Raw genomic sequence first — 21,575 nt, forward strand, 5'->3', positions numbered from 1 at the left:
TAGAATTAAGTCACTGTGTATAAAAGGTGCTACCTACATGCAAGATTGTGATTCCTGAAATCTTGTATGTGTGATTAGTGAATGTAATCTCCAGAGACGTGCACATACAGACTTTATTCAGAAACTCTTATATATTAAATACATATTTTCATTGGGACATATGTAATGCCTCCCATTTACCTGAGCCTCTTTTAAATATTAGTACTTTCAAGCCTTCTTCATTTGAGGATTAATTGTAGTGTGCATTTCCATGTTATGTCATTGAATAAGATCATTCGGACATCTTTTTCTTTGATTAGTAGAGTTCCATATTTAGAGTGCAGTCAGTTAAATTTAAGATTGTCTCCTCTTTTGTGACCAGAGTGTCTGGGAAAGGAAAAATAAGTTTCAGCCTAGTGGGGAAAAAATTACTAACCAATGTTTTTTACTTAGATAAGCTAACATTAATTTCCTTGTTTGTAATACAGGAAGTTAGAGGGCAAGTGTCCAAGAAAGATTAATTGCATTTGCTTTAAATCAACAAACTTGACTGGGGGCTGTATAACAGAATGAGTTGACTTGATTTATAGCAAGGAAATAAGTCAATGTTCAGGCTTTATTCACTAAGTAATAAAGATAGTGTTGCCAGAAATCCCTGTCAAATGTGCTTTCCTCTGTTCCTCATCCCAATCTCTGATTCTAGACTCCCTCCCTCTGGCTAAATTCTGGCATGAAGGAGGAAAGAAAAAGGGGATGGGCAACAACTCTACTGTGCGCTCATTTAGGAGGGGTATTCTCAGCCTGCGTGTGTTAATAAGTCGTCTGACTTATCCAGTGATTAACCATCCCAAACTCTGAGAAATGAGTAGCACATACTGTGGGAAAACAGCAGTTGTCTTTTATATTACACTTCTGAAATTATGCTGCCTGATCTATATAGTCTGAATACCACAGAACTGAGTATTAGAAACACCCAAGAGCAGGAATCCTCCAAGGTTTATCTTGTTGATTAAAATGAATGCAGTCATTAACAAACAAATTCTACATTAACTTCTCAAACTGAAGAAAGAAATTGCAGCGTAGGTTTTAAAGCTAGCTTTTAGCCTGTTTAAGTAAAGATGTAAATTCCTTCCTGCACACATTGCCTTTTAGCTTAAGTATTTAGTTTGTAACTGGTAGCAAAGGAACTCTGTCACTAAAAATGAGTTTGACATGTTTTGACCAAGCAGTTCTTTACTCTTGTTCAGACAGGGTTGATAGTTCTAGAATAGTGTTACTTATCAAGAACTGCTTTAATAAATGTCTTTTGTTGCTTATCCATTTTTCCAGTATCAGTCCTCAACTTACGTGGTCACCTACAGGTTGTGTATTTCCATACCCTTCAGGACATCCATACCCTGAATTTCTTCTTGTCTCTCCTGTGGAATGAACACATGAAATCCAAAGATGATGTTCTGCTAACCTAATGCTGCTCCAGCATTTGTATCTAGAACATCTTCTGCAATCATTCCTCAATCATTTTTACTGCCTCCTACTTCACAAAATCTTAACTATTCCAAGGAGGTAATATAAGAGCACAGAATGGGTTTGTTGGTCACTTTTTCCACAATGCATGAGAAAAAAATGGTGCTTATTTTTTTAAGCAACCCAATTCTGCACCTTTTTGGAAAATAGAACTTGATTTGTTGGTCTTTGCCATTCATGTTCAGAAAGGAGCATAGTAATAGCAGTGAAATATTTTCTCGTACCCTACCCCAAACCATGACCAGAACTCTCAAATGAATACCGGGACAATTTTATAGGCCCTATTTACAGGCCACTTTTCAAGGAAGTACTTCCATTTATTGCAGAGCAATCCATGTCAATGGATCATTTTGGATTCTCTTCTCAGGTCACACTTACTCTTTTGCAGTGCAGCAGTCAGACCATACAATTCCCAAACTGGTTTAGTAGATTAAACATTAAACTTGCATTTCAGAAAGAGGGATTACAAGTCTGAGGCTTTAACAATGTTGATGCAGACATATGCGCTGATATTATCCATGCATAGGAAATCCGTAGGTCCACTTACATTATAGTGAGTTGTGCTCCTCACTTACACAAGCACAATCTAGCAATCCTCAGTCATGTCTATCAAAGTGTAAATCAGCATAATGCCCAATTCATTTAAATCTGCTGTGGAAAACACATACATGATGCGAGTATTGCAAATAATAACTAACCTTAATACTTACCCTCTGAAACATCTGCTGAGACAAAAAACTTGAAGTTACTTTGATGCTTTTTTTTCCTCCTAATTTACAATGGATGTATCCATATAAGTTAGCAGTTTGAAGGGAGATTCCAGCTATCACAAGAGCCTGCAGAAGTTGGTCCAATAAAATATATTACCTCACCCACCTTGCCTCTAAGAGGCTACAGACAAGTAAAAGCTTAATGTATATAAAATGATAATGCTGCTTAATATAAGTAATATCAAAAGGAATTTACTCTCAAATGCTAAATTAAAACTTCCATTTCAAGAAGCTTAAATAACTAGTCCTGCAGTAACACTTTTCCCTACCCACTGACAAATTAGCCTTTTTTGGGGTTCTCTTACATTACACGTCAAGGATGGAAATTTTTTTTCCAGCTCTGGTCTCACTCCTTCCAACTTGACTCATTTTGTCAGTGATTTGTGCCTAATTGTCAGTCTGACTCAAAAAAACCCAAAAACAACAACTTTAAATCTATACACAATCATGTCCCCTTCATTTTAAGATTTATTCATAGCCAAATTGTCTCTGGCAGCTATTTACCACAAGGTCTTTAATTTAATTTAACCTTGAATGCCCCTATCCCTTTACCTACAAAGGAGGTTCTATAATAATTTGCAAATTTTATGAAAGACTTGAGTGCAGTTTAGATGAACCAACATCTGCAGAAAGTATTAGTTTTAGTACCACAACAGGATTGGTAAGTATTTTACAACAGGATAGCTTCAGCAGCTTTCAGAATCATAGAAATATAGGACTGCTGGAGGGACCTTGAGAGTTTATCAAGTCCAGCCCCCTGCACTGAGGCAGAACCACATATCTAGATCATCCCTGACAGGTGCTTGTCTAATATGTTCTAAAAAACCTCCAGTAATGGGGATTCCACAACCGCCCTTGGAAGCCTTGTCCCAGAGCTTAACTACATTTTTCCTAATATCTAACCTAAATCTCCCTTGCTGCAGATTAAGCCCATTACTACTTGTCCTACCTTCAGTGGACGTGGAGAACAATTGATCACTGTCTTCTTTATAACAGTCCTTAACAAATTTGAAGACGACAGAGTCCCTCCCCGCCCGTCATCTTTTCTCAAGACTAAACATGCCCAGTTTAACCTTTCCTGAAAGGTCAGTTTTCTAAACATCGTTTTTGTGGCTCCCCTCTGGATTCTCCCCAATTTGTCCAAACCTTTCCTAAAGTGTGGCACACAGTACTGGCCGTAGTACTTCAGTGGAGTCCTCACTGGTGCTGAGTGGAGCAGGGGCAATTGCCTCCTGTGTCCTATATATGACACTCCTGTTAATGCACCCCAGAATATTAGCCTTTATCATAACTGCATTGCACTGTCAACTCATTCAATTTGTGATCCACTATAATCCTTCTCAGGAATACTACCACCTAGCCAGTTATTCCCCATTTTGTAGCTGTGAATTTGACTTTTTTTTTTTCCTTCCTAAGTATAGTACTTTGTACTTCTCTATCTAGTTGTGTAATGAACTTTAAAAAATTATTAGTGGTAGTATTCTCTTCCAAAGAAAGTAAGACATTTTCTAGAAAACTCTTATTTTGGAACCAGTAATTGTAACTGAGTTAAAAAGGCCTCATTTCAAGCATATCTATACACCAGCAATGCAAGTAATTTGTGTAGAAATGTTGATCTTTACATGTATGAGTCCTGCTACATAACTTGTTGCATTAATGCAAGTATGGTGGTATTGACAATAAGCAACAACTGCTTATTTCCAGTAATGTCCGCATTAAATGATGCGGTGTGACAAAGTGGTCTGTTGCAAGGCTTGGAGACCACGAGGGTGGTGAAAGGATTGACAGATTTTTCTACAAATATTAGCCAAGTCCCAAGAAAACATGCAAAAGTAAAACCTAACTGCAATCTGCGGGATTGGTTTCTCCTTTTTTGTTTCTCTGGAACTAAACTTTCTTTGAGTGCTTGCTCATGTCCGTTCCCAATTAGGTGTGTGCGCACCACATGCACTGGTGCTGGAATTTTTTTCCCCTAGTGGTACCCATAGGGCCGGCTCTAGCGCCCTCTACAGCAGCATATGCCCCCCCCCCCCATGTATAGGGCACCGCTGGCCTCCCTCCCACCCCCTCAGTTCCTTCTTACCGCCTGTGACGGTGCTGGAACGTTCCCTTGCTCTTCAAGTCCTTCGTCAAACCTAGTGGTTTTCTTATTACCAAGCATATATACTTAGTCTTTGCTGTTAAGTGTTAGTTTTAGAGTTAGTTTCAGTTGCGTTTGACCCAGGGACAGGGCATGCCCCGGTCCCCGGTTTTTAAACCCTGCGCTTCCTGTGAGAAGTCAATGCCGCTGAGTGGCCCACACCAGAGCTGCCTGAAGTGCCTCAGCATAACTTGTGTGGGAAAAATGTAAAATCTGTAAAAGTTTCTGTCCTCGGACTAAAAAGGAGCGGGACACCAGACTCAGCCATCCTAATGGAATTGGTGCTCAGACTGGCCTAGGTACTGAGGTCGGCCTCAGCGCTGAGTACATCAGTGTCAGTGTGTAGCAGTTGCTACATGGTCGTCAGTGCATACCTTCCTGTCCCATTACACCATCACACAGCAGGCTCGGGATGAAGCTGGCTTTGGCAGAGCAGTGTTGCAAACATCACACCTATGAACTCCTGCCTGCTGCGGAGATACTGCTAAGTCACCTAATTGGGAATGGACATGAACAAGCACTCAAAGAAGAAATAGTTACTTACCTTGAAACTGTTCTTTGTGTTGCTCGTGTCCCCTCCATAACCTACCCTTCTTCCCTTCAGTTGAAGATCCGATAAGAAGGAACTGAGAGGGAGGGGGGCAGGCAGTGCCCTATATATGGCGCATACATGCGCCACTGCAGAGGGTGCTAGAGCTGTCCCTACGGATACCACTAGGGGAAAAAATTCCAGCGCCAGTGCATGTGGTGCACATGCACCTAATTGGGAATGGACATGAACAATACATCTTGAAGAACAACAGTTACGAGGTAAGAAGCTATTTTTTTTTTTAGCTTTGGGTATTGTATTGGGGGAGTTTTCTGAACTGAAGCTGCAGTGGTGGCTGACAGCTAAAACCTCTATTTGAGTCAGAAGAAGAGGGCTGACAGACCACAATCTATTGGAGGCAGAGTAAGGAATTGTAAAGTCTATGCCAGGCTTAAGGGATTAACTTCAGTCTGGGAACAGAAGCCTGCTCTACAACTTCTTGAAGCTCTCATTGGAAGCTTGTAACTTAAATTCTGACTCTCTATGGAATCTTTAACTTAGAACTATATTTTAACGGGCTTGAGTTTTTCTGTTCCTTTTCCCTTCCTTTGCACTTATCACCCACAACTTACGTGCAATTACCCCATGCTTACCAGCCATTTCAACTTCAAGGAAAACAAAGTGCTAAAAAAGAACACTGTCCAAATAACTGGACAGATAATCAGTCCAAGCCAAAAGATTCGAGCTTCAATTTCAGTTGAGGCAGCTATGCTTGTAGATACCTAGAAAGAAAAAGTTTAGTTAGCAAAATACCCTAACAGTAGTTAAGAACTGGGACACTCCTGTCAGAGGTTTTGTATGCATTGGCATGTTCTTGTTTCTGCTGAGTTACATATATAACCTTTTAGCTAATTGGAATAAATTACTTCCTATAGCTTGACTGTATGCTTCCTTAGACAGGGATTAAGTTAACTGAAATCATGGTGGCATGGAAGAACTATATATAGCTTCTAAATACTAATTTTATTTACACAGACAAAAATTAGTGATGCAGATCCTGAGAGAGCAGATGTCCTGAACTCTACTTAGGACCATAGGTATGCTGGATAACTAGTTGAGCCACCAAGCATTTTAGACCTTGATATTCTGCATGAAGCAAACTGGGATTTTAATGGCTATCTTCAACAATATGAAAGGAAAAATACTAACTGGCAGAATGCAATTGATTTTATTTAAATACTACAAAATTATGAAGTACCCTAGAATGAGTAGTTTCAGCACATTAGATTGTTTAATAGGCAGGATGGTAATGTTTTAGGAGCAATTGTGGACTTAATTGCTTCTTTTCCCCAAAAAATCAAACTGTCATTTTGGCTCTCTTTATATTCTTATTTAACCTCACCTTGTATTTTGGAAAAACTAGGAGTACAGATCAGTCTATACACCCTATATGCTGCATAGACTGCTCCCTTGCAAATGTGCAATGATGTAACTATCTGGAAAGCCATCTTGAATAAATTGGCTGACTATGTTTCAAGCATGCACCATTCTACAATTTAGAAATCACGAAATGCAAGCCTGCTCTTCAATTGTTAAACTGTGCACAATAACAGCTTTCACTTTATTTGAACAACATACTATCAACCATAACTTACTACTTGTTATACAGTATTTTACAGCGAAGGTCATGCCAAACACCAAGCAGACTTCATTCTGTGTTAAATATGAAGAGAATCCTTCAAAATCCTTGTTCAAGCTGGTAACTGCACAGCTTGTCCAATCTATTTTGAGGTTGCAACAAATACAATAGGGCATGACTCATGCTCCTGCTGAAGCCAGATACCTCTGAGCTGACTTCTGTAGAGGAAGCTCAGACACTAATGCTAATTAAGTCCTAATTTGAAAGAAATCCTGGTGGTACAGATAAGAACATGGTAAAGTCAAATGATAAAAATGCTGAGTTTTCTTAAGTGAAAGTGGAAACACCCAAAACTTTGAGGAGCTATAGTGAAGCACAAAAGGGAAGCAATGGTTTAAGTAAAGCAAGCCTTCCACTATTTGCAAAGTAAAGATTCAGTGACTAGGTCTTGTAAACAAAAAGTTTGGTTCTTTTATAGAAATTAAATCCAGTATGATCAGAAAATTTATAGCATCCCACCTGGAAACACCGATGAATCTTTACCCCAAGAGCTCTGAAGGGAAGTTTATAGCTTGTGCTCAGCATATTTCCACTCAGAATGCACCAGTGGGTGCAGCAAACTGGACCCTGCTCATAGCAGTGCCTGTGAGAGCATTCATGCACTCCTGAATGTTTGAGGGCGAGGCTATAAAAGGGGTAGGGTGCCCTCTGCCACTTCAGTTTCTTCCAGCTAGGCAGTAGCCTGACAGGAACCTGTCTGGATCCATCATATCCAAATCCTTCTCTAAAAATTAGTTTTTTTATTCTTTGTTCATAGTTGAGATTTCAATTCCAGTTCCATGGCAGATCTGAAAACTAAGCTGTGACTTCAGAAAGTGTGGTTTTGTCCAGCAGTGTTCCCGGAATATGATGCCCATGACAGATGCATCTATACTTGGCCTGCGCAGAGAGGGTCACTCTCCAAGAGCATACAAGGAACACCAAAAGAGGATGCAAACTTTATTGCTTCAAGAAGCTCTGACTGCAAAACCTCCTGGATCAGGCTCATCCAACAGGTCTGCATCTTCGGTGAAAAGGCCAGTGTCAGTTCCTGACACCTGGGGGACTGAAAAGATGAAAAGCACCATACCAAAGGTTCTGATCTCTGCCCCTAACATATCTATCTAGGACATCAGTTCAGCCAGTTACCAGATCAAAACTCAGACTCAGTCTATGTTAAATTCTGAAAAACCTTGATATCCCTCTATTTCGCTTCCAAGACACATGGTGCAAGACAAGATAACTCCTGCTAGCAGGGCCAAATTGCATTCAGGAGACTCCTTGGATCTGTCTGATCTGAATCAAAACAGCTGCTTCTAAATCAAAAACTAAGATTTCAGGTGAGGGTAAGTCCCTGCGTAAAAGTCATCCCCCAGTTCTGAAGATCATTCCAGAGCTGGCAGTTGTTTCTATATTGTCTATCCATACAGAACCAGCCTTCATTGTGGTAGCTCAAATACATCACACAGAGCTGCAGTCAGGTCCAGTACCAGCATCAAGACAAAAGTTATTTCTGTCCCTAAGGTTAGAATAAGAGGAAGGGTCCTGCTAGTTATCCTCAGAGCAGAGAAGGTTGGATGAGGAGTTGCAGATATCCCCAGCCACTTTTCTTTCCCACCACCCCAAAACAGCTAAACACCACCACTGGCACCATTTCAGTCTATTCTTGAACAGTTGCTTCAGTTAAAACTTTCAGATCTTTCTATAGCCTCAAAAGATCACCTAACAGCTACAGCTGTCCATCTGGCCCCGAAAGATAATTATGAGGAGACTTGCCCATAGGTATCCACCAAAAAAGAATCCAGTATCAGCATGGGATCTCAATTTAGTCTTTATGCAGCTAATGAAGCCTCCCTTTCAGCCTACAGCAGCCTCTTCTCTGTTCCTTCTATTAAAATGGATTTCACAATAACATCAGCTAGGCAAATGAATGAACTACGTGCTCTTTCTGGCTGACATTCCCTTCACACTCTGCCACAAGAATAAGATGGTGCTCTGTTCTAATCCTAAATTTGTTCCCAAGATGCTAGCCAGCTCTCTCTCTCTCTCTCTCTCTCTCTCTCTCTCTCTCTCTCTCTCTCTCTATATATATATAATTTACAGAACAGCTACCTAGACTTAGTATCTAACTGGATACTCAGTTTAGTACAGCAGTACTTCAATCCCTATTTGGTTAGAACTCAAAGTTCCACCTGCCCACTCATGAGAGTTTGGCAAGCAGTACATAAATGGAAAAGTAACCTTTATTTCTTTGCATCACTATCTCCAGTGCCTTACAAAATCTTCCAGGCCCTGCCACTACAATCCACCCCTTGACGTGGCGGGTACCATCGGGTTGCGAACAGTTTGATTGAATTGCTGATACAGCACGGTAAACAAGGTGCAGAGCCTGCTGTTTCAGAACCCGATGCGTAGCTTGTTTAGGTGCCAAGAGGAGGAGAAAGTGAGGAAAGAAGGTCATGTGCTGTAAATTAGCCAATGCGTGCTGTTCCCTAGAGAATGCTGTATAAAAGCTTGAAATGCAAACTGCACAACGAGACTCTGCCATGAATCCACTTGGATTGTGTGGCACCAATCCCCTGCAGCCCGCTTCACAGAGCGCATTAGAGTCTCCCTCTGCTGTTTGGAGCGTAAGCCAGGATTAAAGATAAGTGTACCTAACTCGTGTGGGCGTGTTTTTATTCTTCACCTGGTATCTGGAACCTGCAAGCAGCTCTGAGCAGCGGTGCCTGGCATAACAAACTCCACCCACTTTCTCCTCTTCCTTAACAGAATCTTGACTCTGAGGAAATGGTGAAAGAAACTGAGGTAGCAGAGGGTACTATATCCCTTTCTATAACTGCCTTCTGAACATTAACGAATGCAGGGGAGAGGGATACATGAGCATTCTAATGGGCAATGCTATGAAAAAGTTCCACTGTCTGAACTACAAATATCTGTGCATCCCATGAATGCGAATATGCAGAGGCCATCTCAAAGAACTCCGGTTATAGGTAGGTAACCTTCATTTCCAGCAGTTCTTGCGTTGCAGTGCAGAACTGCCATCAGTATCAGGAGTAGGCAAATAGAACACCGAGGTCTCATGTGATGTTCTCTTCCAAGGAAATTGTAAATGAACAAGCAATAAAATTATACAAATTTACTATGTCATAAAGCAAGATCCTATTGTTTCTGCCAAGGTCAAAGTGTTGAAACTGTTGTATGACAAAAGTTTAGTGCTATGAAAAAACCTCAAATTTGTGACAGACCTATGTGGTTTCAATTCTTTTAATATTGCTCTGAAAATTTACCCCATGAGTGGTAAAATCTGGATAATATCCTTTATACAACATTAACATTCCAGAATTAACAGCACTTAATGTGTTATCAGCTGTTGTTACACATTATAACAGATAATATTTTACTGTAGTTCTTACTTTAAAAGTACCTTTTTTGCTTCAAAAACCCAGTGGCTTTTTCCATCTTCGTCAATCTGGTTCCACCAGCGTAAGCCAACTAAGAGTCTTCCAGTTACATTCTAGTGACAAAATTAGTTATTTCTATAAATCATTTAGGTAATTCACATTAGACTTTTTTTTTTTAAATTCACAAACATGACTCTGAAAGACAGAATTAATTTTAAAACAGTTGACAAAAGGATCTGAGAGCTATGCCAATTTTTTGGGGTGTATGGTTACTAAGGTCAATTAGTAGAAATATAGAGCCCTATAATGCTGTTGTAATATGAGCATTAATGCAATATAGTTTTATTTCAATGGGAAAATGCCTCTCCCAAGTCAATTACAAGAGTTGTTATTCAGCTGGGACACATGCATATATATTTAAATGAGAGGGAAAATCCAAAAGGGTATAGGACAGACAGGAAAGAGGAAGATTCATTATAAACAAGTTACAAAGATTCACAAACAAGTTCGGCACTAATCTTTACATATCGATGAATATTATAACAATTTTTTCATTATAAGATATCAATATGCACCTATAAATTAACATATCCTTCACTTCTCTCCCCTTTCCCTTCATTCTAAGACTTTCTTTGAATGTGAGGTTAACATATATATTCCTCAACTGCCCATTTTAATGCATCCAAACGCCCTCCCCAAAAATCAAAATATAATCTACAGTTAGTATAATACAGGAACAATGTTTATTCAGTCATTTTTGAAGGAAAAGGAAAATCACATATGTAGGAAGGGACATCCACAAGCTTTATAGCTCAGGTAACTTTTTTTCACTTCACTTTATTTTCTTGCCCAGATCCAAAAAAAGATAAAATAAATAAAATCCTAGATTTAACATCTAGATCAATTTCGATCTGTTGACCAAAAATTTAAATAGAAAGCTTTGGACTATTTAAAAAAAAAATCAATTTAAGACATCGTGACCAGGCAGAACAACATTAAAAGTGTCTTCTCCAGTTTGTCTTCAGCATTCTAAAATTGATTTCCCAAATAACTAGAGTAGTGACAGGTTTTTCTTTCCACATAACTGGACTTTTCTACAAAATGGGGTCAAAATCAGAAGGCCCACCACATTGGTGGCAATATTGTTGTCTTGTGCAGTTCAAACTGGGGGATCAGGGATTCAGTGGTCTGGTATCTATACAGAATGCCACTGGTTTCAGTAGGGGTTCCATGCAGGCACATGAGTCTACCCACGTGATTTCATTGTAGAATCAGTGCCTCAGTCCTTCTTCCCAGGGATCCTTTGCAATTTCTCCATTATTGGATGGTATAGAACTCGATTAAAGCTATGGATTGTATTCTGATGTTATTACAAATATATGGCGTCTTTTTAACTTTCAGGATGCCTAGACTCCAGCCTTTTAAAAGCTGTATAAAATGAAAAATTATATGAAAGATTTTTCCCCTCCTACATCAACAGCTTCTCAATCTCAAAGACCCTGGTATTACAGCCATCATCCTTTTGCAGCTCATCAATGAATACTGTTCTTTAAATTGAACGTAAAGATCAACACTAAGACCTAGAGCGCTACCTTACCTGATCCCAGAGATCAAGCATAAACAAGATTACCATAGGTGAGATAGCTTCCTTAATATTTGTACTAAAATGTGTAAATGTTGCATCCATCTAGTTAAAACAAAGCTGTCAGGGAGGTTTAATAAAGGAAGAGAAGTACAGGATTATCTGATAGTTATTTTGCACTGTATTTGCCATTAAGAAAAACCAAAATCAAGAAATAAACAAACAATACTTTCAAACTTCATTACTTGTTCAGAATGTTCTTACCTTAACAGACCAAAAGTCAAAGGACAGAAGGAGAAGAATAGTGACAAAACAGGCAACAAAGCTTTTGCTGAACCAGTCACAGAGCAAGTAGGTAACAATAGCACTCACTCGGAAAAACAGGTGAAAAAAGGTGGCCAGGGGATGCCTAGGAAAACAATCCAAAACACTTACTAACTTAAGAGACAAGACGTATTATAATATTTACCAAAGTTGCAGTTTGTGAAATGTTATAAAAAACATGTGATATTTACTTAAATGTGTGTGATAGGATGCAGATCCCTTATTCAACAAAGCAATCACAGTTTTCCCACTAGCTAAGTTTCAGCATGAGACTAAAAGGAATATTGTGCTGCCTATTACCTATAAACATTCCTCCTTCCCCCTAATTTAGAAGAAAAAAAATAGTTTCTTTATTATTTATTGTAGGCAGTCCCCTGGCATATGGGTGAGAATAGGGGCACAAAAAAGAACCCTGGAAGGGAATAGGGGGACCTTGGTACAGGAAAGGGGGTGCACTTGGCCCCGAGCATAAGGGGGAGAATGGGAGACCCTGGTACAAGTTAATCAGGAATGGAACCCTTTGGGGGGGCGCGGGGGGGGGGGGGGGAAAAGGCAGATTGGAGGACCTGGGAAAGACGGTTGTGCACAGAAACCCAGGAAGGGGTTTCACGTGAAACCCCTGATGCGGGGCAATGGGGGAAGGGTAAAAACAGCCTATGGCATGGGGAGAAGGTGAAAACAGGAGTGGCACATGACCCCTGGCAGGGGAGAGTTGTAGGGAGACCCTTGAAACAAAGGGGCATGGGAGGTTGGCGCAGAGGAAGCTTACGGGGGAGAATGAAGAAAGGCAAGGAGCCCAGGTGTGGCCTACACAAGCTACAAAGCATGTGACCTTCTCCCCCATCTATAGTTTCAATGGCTATTTGGGCATGTTCAGCTGATGTAAGCAAAAACCCAGCCACTTAAACTAATCTTGTCCATTTGGAAAGAAGGTGAAATTGTATCTGTCCTATTCAACAGGAAAATTATTTTATTGTGGAATGTTTTATCTTGCTTACTCATCAGCTTCCAAGCTGGCGGACTAATTAATACTTAATTAGCACATATACAAATTTCTGTGTTAGCTTGCCAATTAATTTTGGAGGCACTTCCATTTTAGAACTTCACCAATCACCACCCTGTACCTGAAGAACACAATTCACTTTCTGAATAAGGCAACTTATTGTTACACTTAATCATTAGTTCAATTTCCCATTTTTATAATTAATACCATTATGCAAGATATAGGCAAAACTATGGTATATCTCTTTACTGATCCTCTAAACTTTAAAGAATTATTTTTTAAATGAATAAGAAATAGCCTACGCTTAAATTTGACAAGTAGCAGGAAGGGTGGGGAGTAGATCCTGTGTTAGGTCTCCAGCATAAAATTCACAATGTTGCCTGCATATAAAATAAGGGAATCATCCCTATAAAGCTGCCATTAATTAGTTATAGCCAAGTAATTACAAGGCATAAGCAATAAGATACAGTAATATTAACAGATCAAAATACCTGGCTGGTGATAGGCTATTACTCCATAAATTCATCTTCACCTGTGGTATTATGTCCTATCCAAAATGCTGAACATACCTGATTACTTCCAGAAATAAGCTGACATGCTAGAAGGCTTGTAGATGTTAACATTTAAATGAATTAACTTTGACTAAAGTAAAAGACTGCAAAAAGAGTAAGTGTAAAGGCTAATGCACTAGTATTCACTGAGTTCAAAATCTGAGGTTTAAGTTTTTAGTTAGTAGTGGACAATGATTAATTTTTGTAAATGCTAGTATTTTCAAAAGTATGATTAATATTTGGTTATACTAGAGAGTTACACCCAAATGGCACTATGGTGTCATGTTAATTTCCATATCAAATCAATTTACCTTTTTTTTTTTTTTTTTTAAATCCTGCCAGCCCAGCAAACTCGCCATGGAATCTGAAAACTAAGCTGCTTCTTTTCTGACTCATTAATCAACACCAGTCAAAGCTCCTGCAGTCAAAATTTAGTTAATATTCATTTACAGTGTGCTAGCCAGAATAGAATACTTCATTCCTCCAGAACTAACTGGCAATGCAGCGTTCATAGAAGAGGCAAACTCACTTTATTAAAATAGCCAAAATGACGCAGTAAACTGATGATTGTACCCACACTAACCTCAAACTTTCCAAGAACAGTTGTCTGGTTTACAACTAAGCATATGACATTTTAAATTAAAGCTTTTTTCCCCCTTTCAAACAGCTTCTGTGTAAATAGACATTATAATAGAAATTGTCAAAACTGGAAGTATTGCATTGCTCTTGCAGATTTGTAGCGTGTGTCTTGACTTTATTCCAGTAAGGATAATAAGTAATGTATGTTTTACACTTTCTGATTTTAACAGCAATTTAATATAGGGAAACGTAGGGCATCTGAGTTATCTAGTCACTGCCAGGATGTCTGGGAAGGCCTGTGACATTAAACAAATGGACCAGAAGGGCAAGTGACAGTTACTCTGCTGTGGTAAATAGCAAGGAGAGGTAATACAAAGCAGGGCCTCACATAAAAGGTGCATTGTGCTGATAAAGATTAGCGATCGAGCAAAACCAGGCAGACAAGTGGTGGGTAAAGGCTGCTAGAATATACCAGTTGCTGAACGGTATTAGTAGTACTAATGTTGAGGGACATTAGGGTGTTAATAGTGCTAATAGGACTTAGAAAAGTTCTGATCCCAGACTTGGATAGGTGTTCACTGGAAAAAGCAAGGATGATCACAGCTGGAGATGGGACAGTGGATGGGAAGGTGACACCAAGCAACCTCTCTCTCTCTCTCTTTCTGGTGCTTGGCTGGCTGGTTCTTGCTCACATGTTCAGAGTCTAACTGATCACATATGTGGGATTGGGAAGGAATTTTCCAACAGGCCCTTGGGGGATTTTTGCCTTCCTTTGCAGCATGTGGGTGCTGGTCACTTGCCAGGATTATCTGGGTATATCTCACTTAATCACTCCCTGGCCACTGTGGGGGCCTCACGCAGTGGTGCACTTAGGTTCCTCCTACTCTCTGCCTGTGGCACATAATAGTCTAGTCTCTTGTGAGCTGTAATACCAGTTGTTGGGTTTCATGTTTGGGTACTGGGTGGTGTTGGTGGCTAGTATTACATAGGCCGACTACAGCTGATGGTCCCTTCTGGCCTTAAACTCCATGACTATTATGAATATACTATTTGGACTGAAACTTATGGGTCTGGACTAAGGATTTCCACAGACTATACGAGAACTGTTTATTGGAGGCTGATAAGTAGGGTTAGTCTAACAAAGGCACAGTGCAAGCAAATGAAACATAAAACTGCATAAGGCTCTTCAGGTAGCAATCACTAATTACAAACAAACTGAAGTGTTCTTCCCTTTCTGGAGCCAAACAAAGCAAAGCCATTCAAATGTAGATGCATACAAAAAGGGACAAGGATTTAGATTTCTCTTAGCCTGCTGGACAGTGCTTTGGTTTGCTTCACTTCCCCCAAGCCACTCCCAGTCCCTTTTAGAAGGGGAGTCACTGATTCTCCACACCTCAACAAATCATACTCCCTTGTAGATTCCTGCAAAGGTCTCAGCAAGCAGCTTTTAGAGAAGCAATAGAGTCATTGCCTCATTTCCCCAGAGTCTGGGTCCCATTACAATTGTTTAGTTTGGGTATTTATTTTATTTTTGCACCATATACAGTGATTTGCAGGAGTTTTGGCAAAAAAGACAGTGGAGTTTGAGGAGAAATTGATGCCATGAAATGTGTCCAGTCTATACTCTTTTTAGTACAAAGATATTGGGTGGTTTGTTATCAGACATGTACACTCGGTTTCCTCTTTGTGGGAAGTTCAGAATGTAAATCACAAAATAAGTGGTATAATTAGTTGAAAGGACAATTAGGTTTATTTTTGCCATGGACAGTTGTGGTGAAAAAAATAAAAAGGTAGGATTATAATAAACCAAAATAGATTACATATTTGGCTGAATTATGGCCTTCTGCTTTTCTAAAACATTTGATGCTTCAACAAAGTTATCCCTGTCAATCTTGTATTGCCATAGAATCATAGAATACTAGAGTTGGAAGGGACTTCAGGAGTCCCTAGTCCAACCCCCTGCTCAAAGCAGGACTAACCTCAGCTATATCATCCCAACCAGGGCTTTGTCAAGCCTCAGCTTAAAAACCTCTAAAGATGGCGATTCCACCACCTCCCTAGGTAACCCATTCCAGTGCTTCACCACCCTCCTAGTGAAAAACTTTTTCCTAATGTCCAACCTAGACCTCCCCAACTGCAACTTGAGACCGTTGCTCCTTGTTCTGTCATCTGCCACCACTGAGAACAGCCTATCCCCATCCTCCCTGGAACCCCCTTTCAGGTAGTTAAAGGCTGCTATCAAATCCCCCCTCATTCTTCTCTTTTGCAGACAAAACAAGCCCAGTTTCCTTAGCCTCTCCTCATAAGTCCTGTGCTCCAGCCCCTAATCATTTTTGTTGCCCTCCGCTGGACTCTCCCCAACTTGTCTACATCCTTTTTGTAGTGGGGGGCCAAAAACTGGACACAATACTCTAAATGCAGCCTTACCAATGCTGAATAGAGGGGAATAATCACTTCCCGCGTCCTCCTGGCAATGCCCCTCCTAATGCAGCCCAATATGCTATTAGCCTTCTTGACAACCAGGGCACACTGCTGACTCATATCCAGCTTTTTATCCACTGTTACCCCCAGGTCCTTTTCTGCATAATATACTTTTGTTCAACAATGTCTAATATTTTATTCAATGATTTCAGCATATTTTTCGTTAGATTATGGCTTTAACATCTTTTTCTACTTGTGCAACAGTGACTTATGCGTGTTTACCCATCTTAGTTGATATATAAGTCATGTTGATAGCAAATACTATTGACTAAGTGATAGGCCTGCAGCACATCAGCTATCTTACAAGGATTTAGTCAGTCAAGAACCTACACACAGAGATAGGGTTCCAGGCTCTTCTGCTTTGTGCATGTGTGTGTATGTATATTATAACTTGTACCACATTGTTTAGAATAACATCTCAGAAGCTTAAAGAATTCCACATTATTGTATTTCAATGTAGTTCATTTCTGTATATGACAAAGGATCTCTAAATTAATCTGGTACAGTAATTTGCTTCCTCATTTGTGCAGCAGGAAAAAAAAAACTCTGGGAATACATTTGACTTGTTCACTCTTCTGCTTCAGAGCTGCAAATGACAGTTTCTAGTTCCTATTGTCTAAATAGCATTTTTAAACAGAATATTCCCAAGGAGAAAGGAGTTATAAAGCAGGTAAAACATTAAGCCAGAACTTGAGCAAAGTGAAATGTATACCTTCCCAAATCCATGCACAGGTAAAGGGGATTTATCTATACTTAATATTATTTCTGCAATTGGAAACAGTCCTTTCTAATATCCCTGTAGACATACCAGGGCAGTCAGAGGCTAATGTAATTAGTAAGCAAATAAATAATTCATATTAACTAGCATGCAGTTCAAAGAAACAGCATCATGATTTTCCTAAGGTGACTGCTATGATTTGGTATTGAAGGCAGACAACTAAGAGATGGCTCAGGAGACATTTAAAATGTAATGACCCTTTGGCTCTCATTCATGCATTCAAATCCAGTAAAGGACAAAAGTAACCAAAACTTACCATCTCACACTCTGATCCTGCATTTATATAGTATACATTGGGCTACACAGGGACACTGCAGTCTGCCTGTGAACTACACAATGCAGAATCGGGGCCTGAGAGCTGAGTGGTTGCTTATAAATTAAGTTGGCAATCTCAGTTCAATTCTCACTGGACAATGGTCATCACACTAGGCAGACTCAGGGCTTGTCTACACTCAAGTAAAGTGATTCAAAAATTGAGTGGTAGAAAAATCAGTTTAGTTACATTTGGTGCATTTCCCTAGTGTGGATACAGTTATACTGCTATAAAGACATTTATTGGATTAACTTTACTGAAAAACTATATACTGATGTTTTACACCATGATACAGTATAACCGCATCCACACGAGGCAACTGCACCAGTGTAGTTAAATAGGTGTAAAACTCAGTACAGACAAGCAATTGGTAAATAGTAAGTACAGATACTTAATTCTCAGGCTCTTATGATGGTGGCCTGTAAAAGGAAAAAATGGGTATTTATTTTTTTATTTAAGGCAGGCCTCAGAAGGTGGGTTTTTTTACTTTTCCTTTTTAATTAGAAATTCAGGTCTTGTCTTCCAAGAAACACAGGAAAGACTATAGACAAATGAAAAAAACTAAACTAAAAGTAGGTTTATGCCTACCTAGGAAATGAAATCAGATTAAAAAGAGAAATATTTTCTCTTCAGAATGTTACATTTTCTCTTGTTAAATATCAAATACCTTAAAATTGAAAGCTCTTGTTAAGGATTAACAGAACTACCCCTTAATTTAAGGGCCTACAGAATGTTCTTGGTCCTCCTATGAAGAACTACAGCTGAACAAGACAGACTTCACATTCCTTTTATTTCTAAGATGAAACAAGCTGAAAATAGCTTCATATCATAGGCATTCTTTACAAATTACAAAGAAGATAAATTTAAACTGGAACAGATCCAGAGAAAGGCTACCAGGATGATCCAAGGAATGGAAAACCTGCCTTATGAGAGAAGACTCAAAGAGCTTGGCTTAGCCTAACCAAAAGAAGGCTGAGGGTAGATATGATTGCTCTCTATAAATACATCAGAAGGATACATATCATGGAGGGAGAGGAATTATTTAAGTTCAGCACCAATGTGGACACAAGAACAAATGGATATAAAGTGGTCATCAGGCACTTTAGACTTGAAATTAGACAAAGGTTTCTAACCATCAGAGGAGTAAAGTTCTGGAACAGCCTCCAAAGGAGGATCAATGGGGGCAAAAAACCTAGCTTGCTTCAAGAGTGACTTTGATAAGTTTAGTTCCAGAGGGGTAGCCGTGTTAGTCTGTATACAGCAAAAATAACGAGAGTTCTGTGGCACTTTAAAGACTAACACATTTAATATTTTGAGAGACTTCAGCTCTCTTCTTCAGATGCAGTAATACAGAAAATTAGTCTCTCGAAAGCTTAGGCCTGCAAATATTAAATTTGTTAGTCTTTAAAGTGCCACAGAACTCTCGTTGTTTTTGATAAGTTTGTAGAGGGGATGGTATGATGAGAGAGCCTAATTTGGCAATTAACTGATCTTTTGACTACTAGCGGTAAATATGCCCAATGGCCTGTGATAGGATGTTAGATGGGGTGGGTTCTGAGTTACTACAGAGAATTCTTTCTGGGTGTCTGGCTGATGAGTCTTGCCCACATGCTCATGATTTAGCTGGTTGCCATATTTGGGGCTGGGAAGGAATTTTCCCCCAGGGCAGACTGGCCCTTCGTTTTTTTTGGCTTCCTCTGCAGTATGGGGCACAGGCCACTTGCTGGTGGATTCACTGTACCTTGAAGTCTTTAACCCATGATTTAAGGTCTTCAATAACTCAATGATAGGTCAGGGGTCTATTACAGGAGTGGATGAGTGAGGTTCTGTTGCCTGCATTGTGCAGGAGGTCAGATTAGATGATCATAATGGTCCCTTCTGACCTTAAAGTCTATGAAGCAAAATTCTCCTTTGCAGGTCACTTCAAAGTGGTACCCTGAGGCTAGGCTGCATTGACTGGATGGCATGGGGAAAATTACACTGCGTGCTGTAGTTGTTTTGTGAATAAAAGACTCCATTTTCAGCAAACAGTTACACAGCATCATAGATGTGCATTGCTCTTTGCAGACAATACATTTCCTAGTTCAAATAGCTTACAGTCTAAGGTCCCAATCCTGTGTTTCGGTCTAGGCAGGCAGATCCCTTGTATCTACACAGAGCCCCACTAATGAGGGTCTGCCCACACAATTCAGAGCACAAGAATGGGACATAAATTTAAAACCTGATGTGACAAATGTGGGAGTAAATAGAAAGGAGAATAAAATCATGGAGTCGCTTTGGTTTATGCACATAATAGTTCTGCTTGTTTCAAGTAATTCTGTTTCCTGTTTCTAAGATGAAGTTGTGTAATTCATGCACATTTCTCTGGTGTCTGGAATTGGGGGGTGGGGGGGGGGTAGGGGAGAATGTAAGTGAGCACAAGAGAATATAGGAGAGAAAACCAGGAGTAAATGAACAGCAGGAACTAGCAAGGGGAAATAGTTACTTCTAGCAACACTGGGAGAAGTGTGGACACAATGGTGAAACAAGGTAGATACATTTTGTTTGTTTGGTGTAGCTTTCTGAACAAAGAGGAATGCACAGTCCCTGCCTGAGGAGTTCAGTCTAGGACTAGACAAACAGAAATTGCGGGAGAAGGGTGCACCCTACAAGTAGTGGTCAAAGACATGTTTGAATAAGTTATGGCAAAATGAGGTTTATTTAACTATCAAATTGCATTTCAGACAGTATTAAGTAAACAGTCTGTCTGAAGAGAGTCACATTTGTGATTAACAGTAAAAAAAATGCTACAGATGTTTAAAGGAGGAAGTGAAATCATTTAATTAAAAACAATGTCAAGGCTGGAAAGTTCAAATCTTGCTCTATTTTTATTTGCTCCTCGTCTTACTATTACTTGTACTGAAAACTTAACAGACCAATCTACTCCCCTGCTCCTTTTTCTTTAAATGAAGGAGCAGTGCTCTTCTATTAAGGAATATTTTATTAGCATTTAAAGCACTTGTGAGCATCCCCACATTGCTTTAAATGTGCTTGTGTAGCGTTAAATAATTTGTTCCCATGAAAATTTCATTTCAAGCTTCCAAGAAATTGTTATTAGAAAACTTCTGGAATAAGCAATGATTGTATTTTCTAGTCTATCTAAGAGCCAATTCTCTTAGGTTTTCTATTATCTTGCTGTCCCATCCAACACCCATTTTAAAGCCAGTAGAAGTTGTTCCACTGATTTCAATATGCATTGGATCTGTATTCTACTTCTTTATGCATACATATGCTGTGCTTAATCTGTTCTTTATCAATTTGCCCCAACTTTTTAAGAATATTTTGAGAAAAACATCTTCCTAAAACTTTGCAGCAATCAGAGTGACCATTTACTCATCCTACAAATGCACTTTTTAAAAGTTAATTAAAGCAGTCTTGCATAACTGATCTTGTCTGTGATGGGTAGGCTGTTTTTTTATTATTATTACTGAATAAATTCAGTCCTTTCAATCAAGGTAAGATTGAAGCGCAGGCAAAGCGGATTTTGTGTCTGGTACATTTTCATCAGAACAAAAAGTTGGAGTGAGTAGTAAATGTGGTATAGCAAAAAAAATCTCAAGCATGAAGGGGGCATTTAAGGGACTTGCGAGGTTTAGCCAAAATGATGATCTTTTGCCTATTAATGTAAATTTAAAATCTCAGGATTATATGAAAAGGGTTTTTCTTTTATCTCCACTAAGATGCAGAGTATCTCAGCAGTAGATATAGGGTAACTGTGTACCCTGCACAGGCTAACAATTGGACTATTCCCAGAGCTGTGGTTATATCTGACGCCATCAAGTAAACAAATCTGAGCCACCATGACTTGCTCATCTAAAAAAAAAAAAAAAAAAAAAAAAAAAAAAAAAAAAAAAAAAACCAAAACACAACCCACTTGCTAAACAAAAGAGCAAAAACAAAG

General features: G+C 39.3%; 1 protein-coding gene across 3 annotated transcripts in view; it reads right to left on the reverse strand.

Annotated features, from left to right (window-relative positions):
• Window positions 1-21,575, reverse strand: part of TVP23A (trans-golgi network vesicle protein 23 homolog A) — a 28,491-nt gene that overhangs the window by 3,723 nt on the left and 3,193 nt on the right. The window contains exons 3-8 of one of the 3 annotated variants that reach the window (XR_010920380.1): window positions 11,871-12,015; window positions 10,048-10,137; window positions 5,596-5,724; window positions 2,214-2,339; window positions 1,327-1,397; window positions 181-366 (exon numbers count right to left, since the gene is read on the reverse strand). Coding sequence is in view for 2 of the 3 variants with exons in the window: in XM_067551304.1 (XP_067407405.1) it covers window positions 1,335-1,397; window positions 2,214-2,339; window positions 5,596-5,724; window positions 10,048-10,137; window positions 11,871-12,015 (553 nt within the window). In the remaining variant the exon portion in view is untranslated. Of the gene's footprint in view, window positions 1-95; window positions 367-1,326; window positions 1,398-2,213; window positions 2,340-5,595; window positions 5,725-10,047; window positions 10,138-11,870; window positions 12,016-21,575 lie in introns of those variants that run through there. The other 2 variants (XM_067551303.1, XM_067551304.1) reach the window with 2 other exon arrangements.

This window comes from Emydura macquarii, unplaced genomic scaffold (genome assembly GCF_026122565.2).
Source record: "Emydura macquarii macquarii isolate MOO-44397 ecotype Brisbane River unplaced genomic scaffold, CSIRO-AGI_Emac_v2 contig_1348, whole genome shotgun sequence".
Taxonomy (NCBI): Eukaryota; Metazoa; Chordata; order Testudines; family Chelidae; genus Emydura; species Emydura macquarii.